Below are 22,910 nucleotides of genomic sequence, written 5' to 3' on the forward strand. Positions count from 1 at the left end.
CGATCCCCACAGGCGTATATTCTTTATCCTCTGCAAAAAAAATTACACTGGCTTACTAAGGAATTGTGACTATTTCCATGTATTGTGTATCAGTATATCAGTTTTATACAGCCCCCCTGGTGGCCAAGGCGGAAACACGATAATTTAATAGGGAGAGCTAATTTGAGGTAGCCGTGCAACCTCAAGGCACTAGAGTCTATTTTCTCATGAATTGCATACCGAGCTACTCTGCAATTGGCATATTTCAAGTCAAAAATTGTGCCGCAGCAGCATGTAAAGACAAGAGGATGAACAATTGCAAGGCATACACACATATGCAAACATACAGTAGTGTGCCTAAGGCTTTGTAAACAGCAGGCTGGGATGCCGCACGCCTCCTTCACTACCTGCCATCATGTTTGTCCATCTCCATGCTTTATGTTGGGTTTTTTTTCTCCATGTTTTGTTTTGCCCTTCTTTATCTCTCTCTCTCTCTCTCTCGCTTTCCTCCATATGACTCCCTCCCTCCATCCATCGTCCCTGCGTAGCGGCGTTTGTGGAGATCGGAGCACTAGCAGCATCCGCGTGTGTCGGCAAGCAGTTGAAGTTGGCTTCCTGCCCGTTGAGATGTGCTGGGAGGAAGCACTGTGAACACGAGTTCATGCTGATGAAATTGATCTGCTCAGGTAAGCAAAGCTGTTGTGATTTCACGCTGTCAAATTGAAATTGGAGGGCTCATGACATTTGTTGCGGCTGGTTGGAAGTGAAATGTTTACATAGGTTACAGTTACGTTAAATATTCATAATAGGGAAATAATGGATATGGAATTGTATAGTTTTTTTTCCTTTTTCCACAAAGGTTTTTAATGTCTTTTAAGATGCTTATATTTATTAGTTTATAGTTCTATTATTTACTTTTTTTTGTTACTATTTTTACTATTATTATTAAAATTGGAAATAAGAATTACATAATTCTGCTTTTATCTTGATGCTTTGTTTCCATGTAGGACACAATGTTATTATTTAGCTGTAAAGCCAGAAATGTTTATTTTTTTTAAATCCTCATTCATATTTGCATCAAAAGAAATTTCATTTCGCATGACGTGCCCTTTAAATTGATTTCCCAGTTCTGTTAAGGAAATTCCACCCGTGTCATACAGATACTTTGAGATGTTTCTTTTTCCCTGAATACTCGGATTTCTCCACTATCAGTCATGAGCAAAAAAATGTTTCCCGGGGTAACTGGGTCATAGTTGATGTTGTGTTATTCCTTCTTTGGTCGCTCTAAGGCAAGTTGCACACTTTGTTTGGCCCCAATTTCTTCAAGACGCGATGAATCAACAACTCAATTTACAGAAATCCGAGCAATCAATGAACTCATATAATCGGTTCTTTCAATGCGCTTTTCTTACAATGTTTTTCCAACTTGTGTTGTGACTCAACAGCACCTCTGCTGGTTGCCAATTTCACAATGTCAATCAATTCATCAAATTACGTCATTCCATTCCCATCACATTAGAAGCACTCAGTTGCTAGTCCAAACCGTAGCACCAATGACAGCATGAAAACGACAATTACGCTACGTTAGCATTTTGCGCTCAAATAGTTTGCACGGATCCACAATGTCACGTGAGGTCTTCACTTCGACCGAGCACGGGAAAAGTGGCTTGTTCGGTGGCTATCTTACCTCTTTATTTATAACCGGATCAGAGGTTGAGCTTTTAAACCCAAGAGAACAACAGACAGTATTTATAGATGCTTCAATAAAAGATGAATCCGTGCTTACGCAACGCATCCTGACCACGGCGGAGGCGTCCGGGACACGCGGTGGGGGGGGACAGACGGACGGACAAGTAACGCGCTCTCTTCCTGCCCTTTAAATCGCCTTCTCTCCTCTCTCTCATCACCTTGTCCTTCCTTCTTTTCTCCTCTGATGTATTATTCACATCCTTATCTGATTCCCCCCCCCCCTTTTCCCATCCCTCCTGGCACCTGGGGCGTGCTTCCCAAAAGGGAGCCGAGCCAAGAGATGGATAAAAAGCTCAGGGATGTCTTGCTGGGTGGAGATAAGACACTTCCAATGGCCAAGGTTGACATTTTGCATGCTGCTGCTTTGTGGTTGGGGAGCAATGTGTTTGCATTACTTGACAGGCATTAATAACAATGTCAAAGCAGTGCCAGTGCCCACCAAAAAATGACTTCTACAGGGGAAGGGCGAGGTGAGAGTTGGTGTTTCGCTTAGGCTAACAACCAAGGTTCTAACGTGAAATCAATTTTATTTTGCGAACCCATAATTTCCTTCAGAAAAATAGTAACTCGATTATAGCAGATGGAAATGTTGAAAAATAAATTCTGGAAAAATTGGATAATACCCAAATACCTGGCCTGACTCATCAGACATATTTAATGGGAGGCATTGTCCCCGTACCCACCCCCCCCATAGCGCCGCCACTGCAATTTTTATTGTACCTTCTGCCACATAATCTATTAAATACATATTTTTTTCTGTGCTAACCATTTAAATTCCCCTGATGACTGTTGACTTGCATACATTGCAGTAATATGAAAGCGAATACCAGAGGCGTGTGTGTGTGTGTGTGTGGGGGGGGCATGCTATCAGTGGCAAAAAGATAAAGACTCAAGCCAATCTACATACGGCGGGTGTGGGGGGTGCACGGCTGTGATGCGGGCAGATCTGAAATGGAATCTGCGTGTGTTCCTCGTGGCTGCACACATCATTTATCCATCAGCGGCGTGCCGCCACGCCTCGCCTCTCGCCAGCTATCAATCACCGCATCGCCGCGTTTTATGGAAATGGACGCCAGGAAAAAAAAAAGTGCTTTTAACAGCGCTTTTTTTTGGGGGGGGGGGCTTGATGTGGCCATCCAAGCATCTATAAGGGTGGCTGGCTTGCATCTATCTAAATGGATATGAGCCTCGTGCATATGTATGGCGGGGAGGTTTCAGATCGGCAAGGTTGTTCCGGCTCACTCGCTAACACCCCCGATGACAATTAAAGAGCACCGCAGGTGGTCAAGATGAGCGCTGACTGTTTGACATGGTGCGGGCAAACTAAAAGGACAGAAAAAAAAATGACTTCTTCAGACTGATTCCGATTCCAATATTTGGCAAGATAAAATCGTGATCATCGATTAATCGGCTAATTAATTCCTTTTTTTTCCCCCTCATGTTCCAGCCTGTCGGCCCTCGCTAACAACATATCCTGTCTCCAGCTAGCTAAAAAGGGTATCATGGGAGAACAGAAACTCTCCCAAGGGTGAGGGGAGGGGGGTAACAAATGGAGGGAGGTGACTTGGAACAGCTGAATGAGAAAAGGAGGGGGGAGAGGAAGGAGAAATAAAGGGTAACAGAGCGCTAATGCGTGTTTGTGTGGCCAACACAGACAGATGTTACGGTGCTGCGTTAACACGATTAAATGTGGCCTCTTCCTCCCCTTTCCGCCTCTATTTGATCATCTCCTCCGTTGCTTTCTGGACGCTCGTTATCGCCCACGTAATGCTTCGGAGAAAAAAATCGGAACAGAGATGAGCGAAGCTGCGAATAACAAAGATTCAGTCTGTATTAAAAAAAAAAAAAACAATACAGAGTAAAGGGAAATCAAATTTTAAGAAAGAGAGGAGCTTTGTCATTTGTGTAACTAAATTACTTTTGCAGAGTAACTATGGCAACATTATTGTTACTAACATTACCTGCTTGATCACAGGAACAAATTTAAACTTGGAAATCAAAGTAGTACTACAGGAAATGTCCTCAATCAATCCATAAAGATATAGAAATAGCCCGAGCAGCTGTTTTCCGAGAAGTGAGAACGAAAAAGCAGGCGAGTGTCGAAGAAGGTGAGATATCCTTCGCCACACAGGCAGACCGATGATCATAAAAAAAAGAGAAAAATATCACAGCTCGCATCCTGAATCCCACCGGGCGGCCTCAGCCAAGTGCGAGCAGCGTGTGTTGGCGCAACTTGCTTAGAGCAGATAACATGCTATTTTCACCACTGATCAAATTCTTAATCGACCAATCGTGGATGGATTTAAAGCGCTGCAGCCAATCTGGCTTCAATCCTTGTGACCATTCGACCTCATCCGGCCGATCCCGATGAGCACAGCCATTGATGGATCAATCAAAGTGGGATTTTCACAATATTCTGTAGATATGGAAAGATCTGTGAAAATGCTCTTGCAAAATGGGCAGTGAATTACTTTAAGGCGCACGTCCAACTCGGGCTGAAACATTTTGAAAATCATCACAATGCGACCACTCCTCTAAAAATTACGATAGCGATTCGATATATAAGGAATTCAAATTGATTTCATTTAAGGTAAACGGACCAAGTGGCATTCTGCTGTTAGACTGGAGTTTGTTTTTATCTGTAATTCCACTGGCTGCCACTAGGTGGCAAGAAACTGTCGCACTATACTGTGTCAATTTAAAAGAAGAGTGACTACAGCAAGTATTTGAAGCTCAGTCTAGTTTTTGTTCAGGATGAATTCAATGTCTTCTACAATCCTGTTTTTACACCAACCGAAAGCCACGGCTGTATTTCGGAGAAAAAAAAAAAACAACGCAATTTGTTTACTGTAAGCACAGAGAACTTAGTACATACACGTGCAATATTTTGGTCTTATCCGTTCCCATTGTTTCCTAACATGTTAATATCCTGATTCGTCCACTCCAGAAATAAAACTTCAATCTAATTTCCAAAGGCGTGATCTAACTTTGTCTCCAGTGTCTCATCTCAGCGCGGATAATTGTGTTTTCTGTTGTCGTGTTGCTGTCAGCCATTCCTCACACGAGAGAATTGGTCTCTCGCCACTAAGTGTTCCCGAGACATTGTTTTCCGAGACGCCAGACGAGCGCTCCGAGGCATCCTTGTGTCCTCTCTGCTAACATGATTTGCTCTTTGGTTGATGTTTTTATCACATCCTCATTGTCATCACGAGCTTTGATTTACACAAATATAATTATTGTACTCGTATTGTCGTACATAAAGTAACTGCTACAGTAGTATTCGACGTCGTGAATATGAGTACACGTTGAACTAAACGCTACAAATATTAGCATTTAGCACAAACACACTCCCCTAGGAGAGAGTGACGCGACTGCAAGGAAGATGTCATGAAGATGAAGACCGACAAGCCCGAGAAAAAAAAAGGAGAAAAAACAGCAATGAGACGTTAAACGGCTGAGATGGATACGCCGCGTGTGGTGTGTGTAGTGTGTGCGTGGTGTGTAAAGTGTAGCTCTAATTATCTGTCACACGCTAAAGTGGAGTGAGTCCCCGGAGGAATGATGAGGCTAGGAAAGATGGCAAAGGAGGAAGGGATAAGAAGGAGTCTGTAGTGTGTGCGATAGTGTGTGCGGGAGAATAAAGCTGTTACGTAACATGACATCCCGCCACACTGCACTCTCACTCTTTCTCCTCGCAACACGCCGCTTGGCACGCAACTCCGGATTCGACGGGGCTAGCATTCATGGTTTCCATACCATCTGCATAAAAAGTCAGCTATGGGAACAACTACACTAACAATGGCCGCATATTATGCTAACATAAGGAAAAAAAATGCAAACTATGTGACCCAAATCACTACCGATGACGGCATTGAAATCCATTAAATAAGGTTCTCCCTCCACTCCGCCAGTGAGCTCGAACCAGAGCCATGGGGAGTACCCGGACTGCAGGACTGAGCATGAGTCTGGGGGCGAAGCGTCTCTCCTGGTGTCTCCGCTGGTGGTGGCGGGTATCGTCATAGGCCTGGTGCTTTTCCTCTCCTGCGTCACCATCATCGTGGGCAGCCTACGCAAGGACAGCCGGCTACGAAACCCTCACCTGAGAGCCAGCTACGGTTCGTACATCCCTAAGCCGAACCCTGAACCTGGTTTGAAACCCGACTTTGCCTCTAGGTCCGGACGGTTACTCCTTCGGAGGCTCTGTCGGAGAACTGAGGTCTACCTGCTTAGAAGACTTCCCGCCCGGTTTGGACTTTGACTCTTACAGTCTGTCACAAGTCAACCACTTGTACCCCGACTCTCCGCCACGGTGAGCGTTTGTCATTTCTTTATTTGTCTGTAATTATTTTGATTGTTTATCTTTTAAACAATGCAGCGAGTTAGGGTGCATTTTGCCATTTACGTCAAATGTGTCCTCCAACACTGACTGACTGACCTCTTTGTGAGCTCATCCATTTATGAGGAACCATTTATGTTGGTTCTACTTTTGCTGCCCTTTGGATATGTGTGTGTGTGTGTGTGTGTGTGTGTGTGTGTGTAAAAAGGCCAAGTCAGGCTGTGTTTGAACTGAAATGTCAGCTGGTTTAATTGGCAATTTTAATAAATAATTCAAATACAGCCTTCCTCTGTCCCCCTGCCATGTCAGCGTAAAGAAAAAAAATGAAACGATATGAAGTGACGAACGTGACTGGATCGGCCAACTAGGTAAAAGCAGACGTCTTCCCTCTATTTCCATGGTTTTATTTTGCAATATCGGGCTGCCACAAACAAATACTTTTCTCATCCTGTCGTTCTGCGGTTAATCTGTTATCAGATGACAAACGCTTCTCACATGACAAACATCTCTTTGATTTTTGTTTTTTGAATCTTTTAACACGTGAGTGAAATAGGACAACTTGTGACGGGAACTTGTGATGTCTTTATCAAGTGCATCATCGTCAGTTCCCGTGATTATTGTCATCATTTTTGTGTCTTGGGCTGGAGTGGCACAAAGAAGCGAGGGTCGGTTTGTGTTTGCCACCGCCCTCGAAAGTAATACATTTAGCAACGTCTGCCTTGAGCTACAATTAAATTACAAACTTGTTTTTTTTTTTTTTTTTGGTGGGGAGCACCACTTCCTGACAAGGTCAAAATATTTTCTTCTAAAGCTCCTTAGAGTGTTAAGCCAGCTCGGAAAACAAACACCCCTCGACAATTTACACCTTTAGGGGAACTAATACTCTTCTTCTTCCTCTCCGCAGTTACGATGAATGCGTGGGGCCGGGTTGCACTCACATCTACATACCCACAGACGACCCCCCACCATACTCGCTGTGGGACCCCCGTCAGAATGAGTCCGAGGGGGCGGAGGAAGGTCCAAGTACCGCCGGTACCGCCTCACCACCTTCGGAGTATCGACGCATCGCATCCATCTCCTTCCCGTCAGAGGCAGCGCCGCCGTACGAGGCGGTGCCCCCGTACGAGGCGGTGGTGGCAGAGCAGGGGCAGCCCCTCCCCCTCGTGCCATGTGACCTTTCCAAATATCAAACAGAGAGGGACACGGACGCCAACAGGCGGCAGTCAGGGATCAGCCAGATCTCGTAAGATGACTTGTTTGGACCTTCCACTGGCGCCTGTCCTCTGCCATCACACAAACTGTGGCGGATTTTTAATTTCCAAACTCAACAGAAGGAAGAGTTTTTCTTCAGGGAGTTCACAGACTAAACAAAGTCTCCTGGTTTTGGTGAAACGGATGTCACTTAAAGACTCACCTCCATGTTGAGGTAACACAATGGACGCCAGAAACAAACTGGCATTTTCAAGTTGAAGCTACTATACACAAGCACATCGTAGCACGTACTACTAAGTCACTACTACCAAAACATTCAAGACAAATGTACACTAGTGTTTTGTTTGGCAAAGAAGAATGACAAACTGGGCCATTGAAGATAAAAGATCGTCCGACAATATGTCATCCATGTCCTAGAACAGTCACCTACGTATTTTGCTGTTTTTGTACTCTGGTCAAAGCAATATGTGCCATCTTGTGACATCATGGTGTCAAGACAGCTGAAGAGATTCATTTAGAATAAAAGGTAGTGTTTTGCCACCATTCTTGGGGCAGACATTTTATATGTTGTGCTCTATTTTTTACATTCAGCAACTTTTAGGGGAAATTTGTTGGCTGGGACGCAGCCAACATGTCAACCAATAGGATGGCAATGTCAAATCAACTTTGGTCATGGTCACTACTTCCAAACTATGAGAGTACCTACACATGATGAGAACAAAAACAGTCACGGTTAGATAAACATGACTTCGGAGTTTACAGACAACACAAACAGGAAGGTAACTGTTTCTGTTTTGTTCTGACTACATCGGAGTGGAATGTCAAGAAAAGGCGTCGTGACTTTAGAGGACACAAACAATGCAACCAGGGAGGTAATAGTTTCCGATTTGTTCCGACTACCTATGAGTGGTATTCCAAAGAAAAGGTGTCAAATCAATCAAAAGGGTGGCAACTCTGAGAGCACCAAGGAAGGGTCCAAAAGAAATTTTGTTGAGGTAAAATATCTTTTCCAGTACGCACTAAGATTATTAGCACTATTAAAAATGATTGTCGGGAGGGGAGAGTCAGAGCGAAAACTGGGCGGAAAATATTACTGTGGAAAACACGTAATAAAGTACACTTAATTAGAAGGCGGAAAAAAATGGGACTCCACCTACCAAATTAACTGGGTATTTAATGAGCCACGCACGCACATCGATATGCAAAACCATCAAACGATTCTTGATTGACAGGGCAGCTGGGATCATTGATGTTAAAACACGCTGTGTGATTTAAAACTAATCAGTTCAAACCAGCGCCTCATTGAGAAGAACAGATCATGAGGGCCTACGTTTTCTTGCTGCTGCTGGCGCTTTCCGCGGAATCCGTGTACGCCAAGCCCGTTACTGCTGAAGGTATGTTCCTCTTTTCGACAACAATGGAAAGAGAATTTGATGGACACAGTCCTGAGAAGTGAATTTTGATTTTTCTTCCTACAGCAAGGAACAGCATCATCAAAGATGTTTCAACATTAGAAACTGCGATCAAGGGTAAGTCACCAAATTTACAAATTTGCCATGGCTTGCGGATGTGTAGATGTTTCGGAATTTTCCTAGGCTTCATATTTGTTTCACGGATTATGTATAAGTGAGTAGGTATCGATTTATCAAGGATTTGAAACTGAAATTTCAACAAAGGTAGGAAATACCTCTTACATACAAAGGCATTTGTACACGCAACATTCAATTAGTTTAACGGAGTGTCGCATGTTTGATCCGCTGCGGAGGGAGTGCCGGGTGATGATTTCTAATGAAGGAGAATGTTTGCATTCTTTCCTCTTAACAGAATATTCCACAAAGTTGCAATTTATAAAAGAAATGGATCATAATCGTTGATGAGCTTTTTTCCCCAAATGAAAATCGATAAAGAATTGAATCGTAAAACGGAATTGAAAATGGAATCCGAATGGTAAAAATCTTATCAATTGTTGTCCTTATTCTTAACAGAAAGCCGGAAAACAGAAAACGGCAATCGATATTCAGAAGCAGGAAAAAATCCGGGAAATGAAGAAAATTTATATGAGGAAGAAAATTCAGATGGAGGAAATTCAGCAGATGACAAAAAACCATGGGACGGTGAAAAAGAAAGCCGGAAACCAGGAAACGGCAATCGATCTTCAGAAGAAGGAGAAAATCCGGGAGATGAAGAAAATTCATGTGAGGAAGAAAATTCAGATGGAGGAAATTCAGCAGATGACAAAAAACCATGGGACGGTGAAAAAGAAAGCCGGAAACCAGGAAACGGCAATCGATCTTCAGAAGAAGGAGAAAATCCGGGAGATGAAGAAAATTCATGTGAGGAAGAAAATTCAGATGGAGGAAATTCAGCAGATGACAAAAAACCATGGGACGGTGAAAAAGAAAGCCGGAAACCAGGAAACGGCAATCGATCTTCAGAAGAAGGAGAAAATCCGGGAGATGAAGAAAATTCATGGGAGGAAGAAAATTCAGATGGAGGAAATTCAGCAGATGACAAAAAACCATGGGACGGTGAAAAAGAAAGCCGGAAACCAGGAAACGGCAATCGATCTTCAGAAGAAGGAGAAAATCCGGGAGATGAAGAAAATTCATGTGAGGAAGAAAATTCAGATGGAGGAAATTCAGCAGATGACAAAAAACCATGGGACGGTGAAAAAGAAAGCCGGAAACCAGGAAACGGCAATCGATCTTCAGAAGAAGGAGAAAATCCGGGAGATGAAGAAAATTCATGGGAGGAAGAAAATTCAGATGGAGGAAATTCAGCAGATGACAAAAAACCATGGGACGGTGAAAAAGAAAGCCGGAAACCAGGAAACGGCAATCGATCTTCAGAAGAAGGAGAAAATCCGGGAGATGAAGAAAATTCATGTGAGGAAGAAAATTCAGGAGAAGACGAAAACTCAGGAGATGACGAAAACTCAGGGGACGACGAATATTCAGGAGACGACAGAGATTCAGATGACGACGAATATTCAGGGGATGACGAATATTCAGGGGACGACGAATGTTCAGGGGACGACGAATATTCAGGGGACGACGAATATTCAGGGGACAACGAATATTCAGGGGACGACGAATATTCAGGGGACGACGAATGTTCAGGGGACGACGAATATTCAGGTGACGACGAATATTCAGGGGACGACGAATGTTCAGGGGACGACGAATATTCAGGGGACGACGAATATTCAGGGGACGACGAATGTTCAGGGGACGACGAATATTCAGGGGACGACGAATATTCAGGGGACGACGAATGTTCAGGGGACGACGAATATTCAGGGGACGACGAATATTCAGGGGACGACGAATATTCAGGGGACGACGAATGTTCAGGGGACGACGAATATTCAGGGGACAACGAATATTCAGGGGACGACGAATATTCAGGGGACGACGAATATTCAGGGGACGACGAAAATTCGGGAGATGACGAACATTAGGATGAAAATTCAGCAGATGACTAGAATTCAGGGGATGATGAAAACTCAGGAGACGACAAAAACTCAGAGGATGACGAAAGCTCGGGACGACAAAAATTCAGGGGATGACAAAAATTCAGGGGACGACGAATATTCAGTGGATGACGAAAAATGTGGAGACGACAAAAACTCAGTAAATGACAAAATCCCGGGGGACAACAAAAATTCAGGAGACGAAAGTTTAGGAGACCACGTAAATTCAGGGGATGACAAAAATTCAGGAGATGACGAAAACTCAGGAGATGACAAAGACTTTATAAGTTGGATCACCTTGGTCCAGCATAGTTTTCTGTCTGTCTTTAGAGAACTCCTTATCTATCAATCCTGTGTGTGTGATCTTTACTCCTTTCCTTTTTCCGTCATGAGCACAACTCTCATAGCAGCAAAAGCTCTCTATTTAGCACAAAGAACTTCTTTTACTTTTATTTAACCCTGTAGCTTTTATCCATCGACTGTTGTTGATCAGGGCTGTTTTCCCTTGTTAAATGTGATAGAAAAGACATACGTGTTGAAGTAGTCGCATACAAGTTATTCCATATTTACTCAATGTTTTTTTAAGTAACTCCATACAAGTTATCTCACGTCTTAAAATCTGTTGAAGTGTTTGCACAAAAGGACTCTAATTATTTAATCATTATTAAATGTGTGTTGTGTTGGTTTGACAAGAATATGAACTTAGCAAAAGTAGTTTAGCTGCATTGTTCCACAATCATTTCTTTTGAGGGAAACAAAGACACTCAACGCGGTTCGAGAAGGCAGCCAACAATGAAGAGGGAAATTGGCTGGCGAGGAACAGGTTGTAATTTCGTTTCGTTACCTAAGCCGTTACCCCTCCCTTTAGTGTCGCGACGCCTTTGTAACCAGGGTAAACAAAACAATAAAAAAAGAACGCAGAGTAAGAACTCAGAATGAATGGAGACTGTAACTGAGCGCTCTGTCGTTCTCGTGAGTAAAACAAATACTGGTTGTCTTCTCCTCTTTTTTTTCAGTGTGTGAATTAATGTCTGATGGTACTTAGACCCGACAGACGAAAACGGGTTCGATTCCATCTCCGGCCCTCCCTGTGTGGAGTTTGCACGTTCTCCCCGAGCCCGAATGGGTTTTCGGTTGCTGTTGTCTACCGTGCCTCAACATAGAGGCATCCACTGTATTGGACATTCATTTCTTTTCGCATTTTTCCCATCAACGCCAACAATTCATCGGCGCAGTTATGTGGTAAACAGGTTGTCTCATCTCATTCCAATCAAAGTATTTCTTCAGAAACTCTTCACAATAGATGGTAACCAAAAAAATGTTGGTAAATCATCTAGTATTTTGCGTGTATGACTCATGTGACCTTATTGTAGCAGTAGGCGGTGGACACCCAAACTGGACGCCAGCCAATCGCAAGGCACGCGAACATGACGAACATCCATTCACAATCATACCTACGGGCAATTTAGAGTGTTTGATCGGTCTACTACATGGAATATGGGAGGAACACCCAAGCAGGCACAAAACATACAAACTCCACACAGTAAGGCCGGAATTTAACCCACAATCTCCGCATTGTAAGACAGACGTGCTAACCGGTGCTCCATTATGCCGCCCATAATTGCAGCAAACAGACAAAAACGACAAGTTTGTCTTTGAAGGACCTGGGAAGCTACTGAATGATCTTAACAAGCCCGCCTAATACATGTAACTCAGATTGGAAACCAACCTGACTGTTGGGGCAGTGTTGCTCTGTACAAAAATATCCAAATGAAAAATGCTTATTGTCTTTTCGGACACAGACTCATGTCTTGCACTAAATGTCGGATGTAATTAATGCAATTAAGTATCTTAATTAGACTAAAACATCTTCGGCATTTGCCACACTGGCAACTGACTGGTAAGTCATTATGAACAGACAATAAAATAAAGTGGCTGTTGATTCATATTTTCTTCTTAAGCCCTGGGACAACCACAAGGACAGTCAAGTCAAGTCAAGTCAAGTTTATTTGTATAGCCCTAAATCACAAGCAGTCTCAAAGGGCTTCACATAGACAATCAATTGACAATAATTCTCAAAGCATCCCCTGATCTTAGGCTCAGACAGTGAAAACAGTCGAACACTAAATAGCATAAAGCAGCATAACAATAGAGTCAGGCAAAAGCCATCGTCTAAAAAACGTGTCGAGAACAATTTTTAAGAAATGGACAAGAGAGTGGGACGGACCAGAAACAGAAAACACTCGAGGGAGAGTCTCCCGGAGCGGACGATCTGCTCCCATCATGCATCCCATCATAACGCAGTCTACATGATCAAGACCTTGCGAGACTCCAAAAGCCTCCAAGTGATCCTGGACAACAACGGCTGATTTTATGTAAAAATCCGAGGAAGTGTTTCAAATCTCACAATGAATCTGACCTGACCTTGGCTTGCGCATTTTTTAATGACTAAAAAGTATGTCCACACCTCCACCACAATAAAGAAAAGTTGAGCAAATGTTCCAATCCTGTTTTCAAGGTGTATCCTTCATTAGAGAAGGAATTCTTATTACCTTAAGATCCGCCCAAACACAGTGCGTACAATATAAATATTTTCCTGTTCAGATCGGTGGCATACAAGTCAAGTCAAGTTTATTTGTATAGCCCTAAATCACAAGCAGTCTCAAAGGGCTTCACATAGACAATCAATTGAAGCTCACATTGTCCGACACTGAGAATAGAAGTCATGAGAGTTTTTGTTGTCCTCCTACTGCTGGCGCTGTTGGCCGTGCCTGCTTGTGTCATGACTGCTGAAGGTATGCGCTATTAGGGACATTTGACATAAATTGGACAAAATATCTTATGCGGGACAGATTCTATGTATAGTTGCTGGGTCATGTGATAAACTGTTTAATAAAAAGATTGAGTTCCCTTGACTACGAGGGACCCTGGACATGTACAAAATATCAATGTGATAGCAAAACGGGGCCTTGTTGAGTCTTTTCTGGTGTGAGTTCTTGAGTCGAAATTGTGACATGCACCAAATATCGATTGTAATTGAGATCATTGTCTGAATTGATTTAAACATCAGAGCCAATGAGAACGCTTGGAGGCGCTCCAGACAAACAACTCGATGAGTGACGGGTCTTTTGGAACAGGATTTATACCAGTCATTAAAAGAAAGTGGCTGGAATCAAATGTTGTCTTGAAAAGTCATTTGAGAAATGTTTAGGGTTACTTTCTTAGCAGTCGAAAAGATGGAGCTGCGCGGGAATGGATTCCCACCGAGTCTCCGATCAGAGCAGCTCCCGGACTCAAACCTACGAGCCATCCGATCACAGAGTGCACGCCTCCCACCAGGCATCCGATCAAGACGCCAGGAGCAAGAAGAAAACTCCATCCACGGAGGCTGAAGAATCTGATGATTTGATGTCAGGAAGAGCCTCAGAAAGAGTTTCAAATCTCACAAATAGACTTTTCCTTGGCAATTTAAAAAGGTGTCCTAGGTATCTTCATAACAATGAATCGATCTTAATCCAAAAGAGCATGCATTTTACCTCTTGAACAGGAGACTGTAGGCAGAAACACCCAGAAACAGACCAGAACTGAAATAGGCTGCAGTAAAAGTCTGGAAAGCATTTCGTATGAAGAACGCAAACGTCTGACAACATCAATGAGTTGTTTTCATAATGTCCATCCACGCGAACAGTCGGTAGTTTCAAATAAAAAGGTGCTTTGTCCTGAGTTGTTTAACACATTTAAATTTCAAAACCATGAACTGAAAGCAAGAATTTTCAACTTTTGTCTCTCACTCACCTTTTCAATCCAAAACCTAAATATCTTTAGTATACATAAAACCCCAAAGTAATTAACTTTCAACATTTTCAACAAATTCACTTGTAGAGAAGTATTTTTAAACCACAATAATTCTATTTGAGTCATGAAAGTGAACATAACATGGATTTGTAATTGTTACTATGCCGCCCTCTTGTGGCCCCAACCAATCACTACAACATGGCCGTCAATCAACACCCATTTGTAAACGACAATTGGGGCATAAATGGCGTTAAAACGGACTCACTATATAAACATTGACGAAATAAAAAGAAATATGCGACAGCACTTGTTAAAAAAAACCGTAAAAAAAATAAAACCATGTCCTACCGGAGAAAGTTGCCATTCGCCGGGTGTCACCTGATCCGTCGCCGTCGTGAGTCGCCTCCCTGGGGGTCGTCCAACTGGCCCGCCTGCCTCGTTTCTCTCCTCTTAAAACTTCAAGTCGCAGAGCGGAGCCCGAAGAAACTTGTGAGTGGACGACATGCGCTCCCTCGTCGGGCTAGCGGCCACCGTGGCAGCGGCCAGCGTCTACCTCTACGTGCTCTCCACTCATCTCCCGCCGGCGGATGAACACTTCCCGCCAACCTCGCCTGGGGAGCCTGAACCCGAACCCCACTACTACAAGTAGGTCAAGTGCAACGAATAAGTCCCACTTTTATTTTAATTTTATTTTTAAACAATAATAAAATAATAATAGTTATGCGAGCTCAAAACTAAATTGTCATGGACGAATATTAATATAAATAATTCTAAATAATTCCTTTTTTTTTTTTTTTTGGAACAAGAAGTTGGTTTTCATTTTTTAGGGCTTTGCCTCACAAAATATAATTGACATGTATTCATTGTGCTTGCAACAAGGAGGAGAGGCCAGATACATCCTGGAATGGTTGCCGCTCAATCGTAGGACACGTGTAGACAACCATTGACACCTGGCCATGTTGAGATTCCAACCTTAGAGCTCAAAACTGTGAAGCAGACTTGTTAATTGATTTTGATTTAAATCTCAAGTGTGTGAAAGACACAAATAGGCATGACTCGAGGGCAGAAAAACACACACTCACTAGAATCCCCCTTGTATGTAACTTAAACCCGTGGGCCTTGTCCAGCACCTGCTGGGCCTCTCACCAGCGGCGCTTTCTATTGGTCAGCAGGGCCAACGTGAGATCCCGCCATTGGTCATCTTCTGCACACGTGACATTTGAACGCGTTCAGTGTTTTGGGAGTGCAATGTGTCAGCGTGGGCACTTTTATTTTCACCCAATGCGTAATGGCTCTCACTTAAACACTCTTCTCGTCTCCTCGTTGGCAAACGGGGACTGTCTGTCGTCGCCGCTTCAAAAATCCGTGTCGACGACTTGAACATCCTTGATCATTTTGAGTTGCTTCCTTTGCTGTAAAGAGACCAAAATAGCCAGAATGTGACACACGCACACAGCTTGTGTTGCTTAAGGGTGGCCAAGCAACAGTAAATCATCTCAGTGAAGCTACATGGATGAGACAGACACGTGCAATTTAAGTGCATTAAAAAAAAAATCCAACTTTGACACTTCCCTTAAAGGCTATCAGTATGGACTATCTTTAGACTGTCTGTCATCGTATTTTGCTTTCAGCTCCGACGAATAACAGTACACTGTTAAAAATGCTGGATTCAAATTTGGGTTAAAAATTGAACTGTCCATTTGACCCAATTTCTGCTTTTCTCAACCTCCAGGCTGAAGTTCCCGTCTGATCTGGACGAGCTTCGGGAGCTTGCCGAGATGCTTAGGTTCTACAAGCAGGAGCACCACGGTTACGTTCTGCTGCTCTTCTGCAGCGCATACCTCTACAAGCAGTCCTTTGCCATTCCCGGTTCCTCCTTCCTGGTGAGATGCTTTCACGACCTGGGATAGTGATTTCTGTCTAAAAAGGACAAGCAAATACATTGCACTAGAAATAGACTATCGTTTTTTGTTTCCCGGGTCAGAACATGCTGGCCGGCGCCATATTCGGACCCTGGGAGGGGCTGGCGCTGGCGTGCTTGCTCACCACTATGGGCTCAACATTCTGCTACCTGCTGTCCTCCACCTTTGGGAAGCAGCATGTGGTTCGCATCTTCCCGGACAAGGTGGCGCTGCTGCAGAGGAAGGTATGGTGATTTCTCCTTGTTGCTAGGCAAAATTCGTGGAGAATTTTGAAAAAAAAAAGTAGGCCATAAAGCCTGAAGCTAGTTTGATTTCAAAATCTTAAAAAGCAGTTCCCAAAAATACATTTCCATCTCTTCCCGCTCTGTGTCAGGTAGAGGAAAACCGAAGCAGCTTGTTCTTTTTCCTCCTTTTCCTGCGCTTCTTCCCCATGACCCCTAACTGGTTCCTTAACATCACTTGTCCTGTCCTCAACATCCCCATGTCCATCTTCTTCTTCTCCGTTTTCATCGGTGAGCGCTCTCCCTGCTTTTTCGACACTGCACAAACAAGCATGGCTCGCTTAAAAAATAAATAAATAAAATAATCCTCCGGTTTTGCATTTCCAGGTTTGATTCCTTACAACTTCATCTGCGTGCGCACGGGCGCCATCCTCTCCGAGATCCACTCTCTGGATGACATCTTCTCGTGGGCCACGCTGGCTCAACTGCTGTCCATCGCACTGGTGGCACTGGTACCCGGCGCGCTTATAAAACGTTACGGTCAAGCTCACCTCAAGGTGGAAGACATGGACGGAACGCTGGATGGTGATCGAAAGAGGCGATGACGAAGGTAGGATGAGGACTTTGAATACTTGAGGTCTCCACTGGTGAACATTGCACCACAAGCTTTGACATCACTGTGAAAAAAATATATATGTTAATGTGGCAGTCCAAAATTCCCTAAAATGTTCTATACCTGCCCCCCCCGCAAGTCTTAACATGTTTTAGTATTTTTTGTGGAATAATAATTAAATCGATTCCTCCGCCCACTTTTAGCCATCCGAGTACTGACGTTTAGTGTAACAGCGCCCTCTGCTGGCGACCGAAATTACTCCTTAGTTCTTATCTTTATCAAGAGGAATGTCAGGTTCAAGCAAAGATGCTTTTCAACTAAAGCTGTTTACATGCTGAACAAGCATTTTTTATTTTCTTAATGTTTTTATGTCATTTTGCATATTGTTCCTTTAAGGCCTTTGTGAAGCACTTAGATGTCTTAATCATTATTTTTATTGACAATACCAGTTATTACACATTATGTGTGTCTCTGAGGATGAGATTGTCGTTCTCTTCCTCTTTGAACAAATAGTTTCAAAATGTTTAAACAAGTGTTTACCCTGCTGGTTTATTTTACTATATTTTTGAAATCCATGTAAAGGAAAATGCACAATAAAACGCACTCACTAAACCCTTTTTATTCTCTTGTACACACGCACACACACACAGAATTCACATTGGCAGAGATCGCGTACCTTTTGTAAATGTTAATGTGAAGATGATCATATTTTTATATCGATAAATACTGGTGGGTATCCATAAACCTTTTTCTTCAAACACTGATATGTATTAAAATAAAAATCAAATGTGAAAGGTAATCAAGTCAATTTCCAAATAAATCATCTTTGGGAAAAAAAACAAAAACAAAACTTAAATACAGTGCATTAGCTCAATGTACACAGTGCTTATTTAGATTTATATAAAAATCTGTAATTTAGACAAGGGTGTGTAGACTTTTTATATCCACCGGAACCATTCCTAATTTTGTGTCAGTGCAGTGCATTTTTAGTGATTAAAAACCAAGGGTGGTTTGAAGATGATTGACAAGTGAAATGGAGTGGAAGTAAAGTCAGCGACCATCACAGGTTTATGGAAGAACGGTACCGTAAGGCACTTTTGGGGAGGAAGAGGGAGGAGACGGGACATCATGGCGGTCGCTGACTTTTCATGTCAAATAGAGGTCACGCTGGTGTCGGGGCCACTTCTGCCTGTCGGTATCAAAGCAAGGATTCATGGGTTCGGGCGCTCGCGCTCTCTCCTGTGGCACTAGAGGGAGACAGAGAGTGAATACAATGTGGGAAGGACAGAAGAGACAAGTGCCAAAAAAGAAAAAAAGCACAATAAGTTGATTTTTGTAAGATACGTGCACACACACCTGCGAACGTGCAGCAGTCCTTGCACGCAGTGCTCTTTGTGGTAGCGCACAAACTGCGTGCAAGTGAGCCGGACCTCCTCGCGATCTCCTCCGGTCACACCGCTCTGTTCCTCGTCTCGTCCTCGCCACGCCGACAACCTGTGGGCACCGTAGCGAGGCGGTTGTCACGTGACTGTGACACGTTGCCGCCCGGTATGCTCACCTCTTCTTGAAAGGCAAGAGGATGAGGTGACGGTCCAGGCCGAAGATCCCGAAGGACAGGAAACCTTGGCCGTAGTTGGCCACGGCGCAGAAGAACTGAAGCTCCAAGTACAGGCGGCCGGGGTCTTTGTTCAGCAACCACCACAGGCAGCTTGAAAGGTTCTACATGGCAACATAGAACAGAAAAACAAATATGTGGTCACAATAGAACATTTTTACAATTTGCCTGTGTAAATTAGAGTGTAAATGCCAAAACGGTGAGTCCACATTTTAGTTTCCTATTGAAGAGCCTGAAATATTTGAAAATATACGATATAAATCAAAATTCTCACCGCAAGCAGGCTGACAATAAGCAGAAGACAAAGCAGAACGTGTCTGACTGTCTGTTTGTCATCTGTAGCTTGCCGAGGCTCTGGCGCTGAGGGCGAACTCTGTTGATGCCCGTCGCATGTCGCCCCCGTGTGGCCTGTTAATGACATTGCATGAACTACCTAATCCCCAAAACAAAGAAATTAGCGCTTCATCGAATTGTACAACTTGTATTTCATGCCTGTGCTGTTGACATGGTTCCTCTGCGTGCTGGTGATCATATCCGGCATGGACTGGAGCGAAGGAGCCGTCTGGAGGTCTAACACAAAACAATGATCAATAAATACATCATTCAAAAATGATTCTTCCAAACCCCGGAAAAAAAACAGAATACCAGAGTTAATACTGCAGACAGAAGGTGAAAGATCCGCTGACTGTTCTTGTTGCTGCTGCTGTTGTTGTGGTAGTGGGTCGTCTGAACCGGCAGGCGTCCTCAGCTGCTCCTCACTGGAGGCGGGAAGAGCCGTTCGGCTCAGGACGTGGTAGCCTCTCTGCTCGCTGTGTCCCTGGCTGAGGCCCATCAGAGAAATGGCAGCTAGCGCCAGGCTAATGGACAGCACTGTCGCTGTGCTGATAATCTGCAGATTAAAAAAAAACAAAAAAAACATTGATTGATTTTTCAATGGCATGATCCACAGATTAAACAACTGTTTGTCCAACTTGAGCTTGTCCGTAGAAGAAGGCCGAGTCGATGGAGTCGGTCCTCTGGCCCACTAACAAGAGACCTCCCACCATGAAGAAAGGAACCCTGAAAACAATAATAGAAATAGTATGTCCCATCTTTTTTTTTTGTGTATGTTTACTGTGTAACTCACCCCCAACCCAAAATCATGAAAATGGCCGGGCGGAGCCTGAGGAGATCATCTCTGCTGGTCAGAACCAAGCAGAACGGGATTAAACCTAAAAAAAATCGAGTAGAGGAGAAACGCAGTTAGTGGTTGGCGTGCGTATTAGCGGCGGCACACTCACCCGTCCAAATGTACGTGCTGTACAAAGAGCCGTAGAGCATCGCAAAGGCCAACATTTTGCCCGTTAGATTATCCTCTTGTCTGGCCAGGGAATTCCACAGGATCATGCTCACACACACCAGAAACTGGAACGAGGATGGACCACAATCAGAAAGTGATGTTTTCTAAATGGATGTTGGACACTGACCTGAGCCAAGAAGAGATTTAAGGAAAAGAGGTGAGGAAGACGCTTGAATTTCCCACTGAGAAGCATCACAGCGATGGTCCAAATCTGCGAGTGGAGTTCCGTTTTTATCATGTGTGTTTTTTTTTGTTGTTGTTGTCCTCGTCTTACCAGCGCCAGTAGGCATACGATGCTGATGTTGAAGCTGACGTTCTGAAGCTCGGCCACCAGAGGCGCGGGGTCCATCAGCGGGATGGTCAGCAGCCAGGCCGAGACGTACATGATGGGTGCCGAGAGGAAGGTGCTGATGACCATGCCTGACGTCACCTGAACAGCGACACCGAAATGTATCGAAATTTTGAAAAATATATCTATTTTTTTTTAATTGCCAACAAAGCGGCTACTCACCACCTCCAGCTCGATGTCGTAGTGTCCTGCGTAGATGGCCACACTGGGCGCAGTCGGGAAGACGCCGTAGAGGAAGGCAAAGTTGGACAAGCTGGTGTGATTGGAGCTAGTGCTGTTGACACCCACGTTCAGGATGTCCATCATGTCCTTGCAGAAGAGCGGCATCACCAGACTGAGGAGAAAAAAACAAAATAAAATGAGATTTTAACTCGTTTATTTGAATGCTATATCAAAACTGCTACTCACAGTTTGGCAGTGATGAGGAGGATCAACGCAACGCCGCCGTCTCGCCTCAGTTTCTTCAGCTGCCCGACCTGCGACGCAAACAAAAAGTCAGTCGCGTCCTCCTACAAAATATTTCAAATGAAAATGAGGGTAAACCAACCATGGTGAGACCCAGGTAGAACAAAGCGGCACCTCCGAAAGAGTCGGCCAGGCCATCGATGAACTGGGACAGCACGTCGGGGATCTTCTGGCCCAGAGCAAAATGCGAGGCGATGCCCACGACCACCATGAACACGATCGGGTTCTTTAAAACCTGGAGAAGACAATTTGGTTGACTGCATTTTTTTTTTTTTTATTAATTCTCTTTTTTTTAATTAATCAAGATTTTTTTTACAGTGTTTCCATTTTTTTTTTTAATTAATCCAGATTTATTTTACATTTTTAATGAATTAAGGTACCGTTCAGAGCTTTTGAGGATTCAGCATTTATTAAGGTCAACAATGATGTAGTACCTGTAGGACGACCACAGCCAGCACCCGGGCCGTGCTTCGCTCCACATGCTGGTCGGTCCTCTTTCTCCACTTCTGCATCTCGCACAGAGCAAAGCCGATGGGATTGAGCAGCATGAGCGACACGGGGGCCACCAGGTAGATATACTGTAGGTACTCCGGATACGTGCTCCGATACAAAGCATCCACTGGAGATATACAACTTGTAAGTAAGTACTCCAGGATGACATATATATTTTTAGGAGACCTCACCTATGGGATAGCCCAAGGCAAAGTCGTTGCTTTGCGTGGCAAAGATGGCGTACAGTCCGGCTTTGCCGTACCGGTTTTCTGGACTGGCAACCAACAGTGTGAGAACACACACCAGCGTGAACACAGCCACCTAAACATACACACACACGTACAAAGTAAGCAGCTATAATTGTGTGTTTTTTGCTGAGGATAAAGAATATATGCCTGCGTCGGAATATCGCCTCAAATTGTTTCATTTTGTATTAGCATGTGTGACTGTCCAATCCAATAAATGGTTAATACTAGTGCGTCTGGGATAATGGCTCTCCTTACCCACAGGCATGGGCATTATGATACCTCCAGAGCAGAAGCTGACCTTGGCGACCAAGATGCTCCACAGGAAGGACCAGATGACATCGCCAAACTCCAGCAGCACCATATTTTTGAACAGCAGAGCCGGGAGGGCAAATTTAGACACAAAGTTACCCAGACCTTTCGCCTGGTTCTCCGTGATCACGTCAGCCCTGTGCAGGGGGGGGGAACGATCACATCTTAAGATTTATTTTCAGACCCTTTTTTGGGGTGCTAACTGTGTCATGACACAAATCTGTAATCAATAATAAAAACAAAAATCATAAGCTACCTGCCAGCTACGTATCCACACAGGATAATGCCAAAGCATTCAAGCAAGGCAGGGAACAGCTTGTCGATGGACATATGAGGCCCAGCACCAGCACCACCATCAGGGCTCGTCAGGGAGCTGTGGGAGATGTTCTTCCCGTGGATGAGTACATATCTGCTGGCTGCCTCCATGGTGACGCCCGGGACTGTTGACAACTCAAACGGATTGTATATTCAAATTAAAACGTTTTAATGGAAGTCAATGAGTAGGGGGCTTGTCTGTTATTAGCCATATTAGCTGCTGCATGCTAAAAACATCAGGGCATGTTCAGCCATGCGAAGGTTTTCAGTGTTGATGAATCTATTTTAAACAGCTTGTATATCATTTTAGACACAAATATTTTAGTAGTTTAGAGGTTATAACGCTTACCTTTGTTGACTAAATCACCATTTTGTCCGTGAAATCTGTGGGGATTTCTGAATCTGACAGCTGGAAGTGACTGACAGACAAATGGACCAATCGGCCGCGAAAGCCAATTCCGCATCTCTCGTCGATTGGT

At 43.9% G+C, this 22,910-nt stretch overlaps 4 protein-coding genes across 9 annotated transcripts in view; 2 read left to right on the forward strand and 2 right to left on the reverse strand.

Moving 5' to 3' along the window:
* Positions 1-15,031, reverse strand: part of LOC147050021 (calcium/calmodulin-dependent protein kinase type II subunit gamma-like) — a 38,964-nt gene extending 23,933 nt beyond the window's left edge. For all 3 annotated transcript variants that reach the window (XM_085922835.1, XM_085922834.1, XM_085922836.1), the window contains exon 1: positions 14,892-15,031. In XM_085922835.1, coding sequence (XP_085778961.1) covers positions 14,892-14,907 — 16 coding nt within the window. In that variant the 5' untranslated portion in view covers positions 14,908-15,031. The remainder of the gene's footprint in view (positions 1-14,891) is intronic.
* bean1 (brain expressed, associated with NEDD4, 1) lies at positions 626-7,311 on the forward strand. The gene is made up of 4 exons (XM_085922841.1): positions 626-665; positions 5,640-5,843; positions 5,902-6,037; positions 6,969-7,311. Exons 1-4 carry the CDS (start codon positions 641-643, stop codon positions 7,309-7,311), a joined length of 708 nt encoding a protein of 235 aa, XP_085778967.1. The 5' UTR covers positions 626-640.
* On the reverse strand, positions 14,891-22,858 carry LOC147050024 (lysosomal cholesterol signaling protein-like). 4 transcript variants are annotated; one of them, XM_085922828.1, is made up of 24 exons: positions 22,781-22,841; positions 22,373-22,566; positions 22,106-22,253; positions 21,751-21,880; positions 21,502-21,686; positions 21,150-21,302; positions 21,011-21,078; positions 20,765-20,936; positions 20,528-20,683; positions 20,381-20,464; positions 20,195-20,318; positions 20,041-20,125; positions 19,886-19,973; positions 19,560-19,803; positions 19,407-19,484; positions 19,189-19,322; positions 18,858-19,018; positions 18,656-18,793; positions 18,385-18,546; positions 17,088-17,363; positions 16,590-17,004; positions 16,385-16,463; positions 15,843-15,955; positions 14,891-15,747 (listed from the first exon to the last, which is right to left on the reverse strand). In XM_085922828.1, the coding sequence occupies exons 2-19, from the start codon at positions 22,540-22,542 to the stop codon at positions 18,498-18,500; spliced, it is 2,367 nt and encodes a 788-aa protein (XP_085778954.1). In that variant the 5' UTR covers positions 22,543-22,566; positions 22,781-22,841; the 3' UTR covers positions 14,891-15,747; positions 15,843-15,955; positions 16,385-16,463; positions 16,590-17,004; positions 17,088-17,363; positions 18,385-18,497. The 4 variants fall into 4 exon arrangements, with proteins under 4 accessions (XP_085778954.1, XP_085778953.1, XP_085778956.1 ...); XM_085922827.1 differs by lacking the exons at positions 14,891-15,747; positions 15,843-15,955; positions 16,385-16,463; positions 16,590-17,004 and having other exon boundaries at positions 17,243-17,363; positions 22,373-22,556; positions 22,781-22,858; XM_085922830.1 differs by lacking the exons at positions 14,891-15,747; positions 15,843-15,955; positions 16,385-16,463; positions 16,590-17,004; positions 17,088-17,363 and having other exon boundaries at positions 17,896-18,538.
* LOC147050025 (transmembrane protein 41A-B-like) lies at positions 14,925-17,911 on the forward strand. Its single transcript, XM_085922840.1, has 5 exons — positions 14,925-15,188; positions 16,276-16,426; positions 16,528-16,689; positions 16,839-16,977; positions 17,074-17,911. The coding sequence occupies exons 1-5, from the start codon at positions 15,046-15,048 to the stop codon at positions 17,289-17,291; spliced, it is 813 nt and encodes a 270-aa protein (XP_085778966.1). The 5' UTR covers positions 14,925-15,045; the 3' UTR covers positions 17,292-17,911.
* Positions 22,859-22,910: the final 52 nt, after the last annotated feature.

Source organism: Syngnathus leptorhynchus, chromosome 10 (genome assembly GCF_054491065.1).
Source record: "Syngnathus leptorhynchus isolate UIUO chromosome 10, UIUO_Slep, whole genome shotgun sequence".
Lineage (NCBI taxonomy): Eukaryota > Metazoa > Chordata > Actinopteri > Syngnathiformes > Syngnathidae > Syngnathus > Syngnathus leptorhynchus.

What these genes read in the sequence shown, in the direction of transcription:
- LOC147050024 (XM_085922828.1), bottom strand. Translation starts at nt 22,542, where the DNA reads ATGGAGGCAGCCAGCAGATATGTACTCATCCACGGGAAGAACATCTCC. An exon ending in TGTGGATACGTAGCTGGCAG is followed by an intron (nt 22,254 to 22,372) that starts GTAGCTTATGAT and finishes CCCCCTGCACAG; the next exon opens with GGCTGACGTGATCACGGAGA. An exon ending in TGGCTGTGGTCGTCCTACAG is followed by an intron (nt 21,303 to 21,501) that starts GTACTACATCAT and finishes TGTCTTCTCCAG; the next exon opens with GTTTTAAAGAACCCGATCGT.
- LOC147050025 (XM_085922840.1), top strand. Translation starts at nt 15,046, where the DNA reads ATGCGCTCCCTCGTCGGGCTAGCGGCCACCGTGGCAGCGGCCAGCGTC. An exon ending in CCCGAACCCCACTACTACAA is followed by an intron (nt 15,189 to 16,275) that starts GTAGGTCAAGTG and finishes CTCAACCTCCAG; the next exon opens with GCTGAAGTTCCCGTCTGATC. An exon ending in CTTCTTCTCCGTTTTCATCG is followed by an intron (nt 16,978 to 17,073) that starts GTGAGCGCTCTC and finishes TTGCATTTCCAG; the next exon opens with GTTTGATTCCTTACAACTTC.
- bean1 (XM_085922841.1), top strand. Translation starts at nt 641, where the DNA reads ATGCTGATGAAATTGATCTGCTCAG. An exon ending in TCACCTGAGAGCCAGCTACG is followed by an intron (nt 5,844 to 5,901) that starts GTTCGTACATCC and finishes CTTTGCCTCTAG; the next exon opens with GTCCGGACGGTTACTCCTTC. An exon ending in TACCCCGACTCTCCGCCACG is followed by an intron (nt 6,038 to 6,968) that starts GTGAGCGTTTGT and finishes TCCTCTCCGCAG; the next exon opens with TTACGATGAATGCGTGGGGC.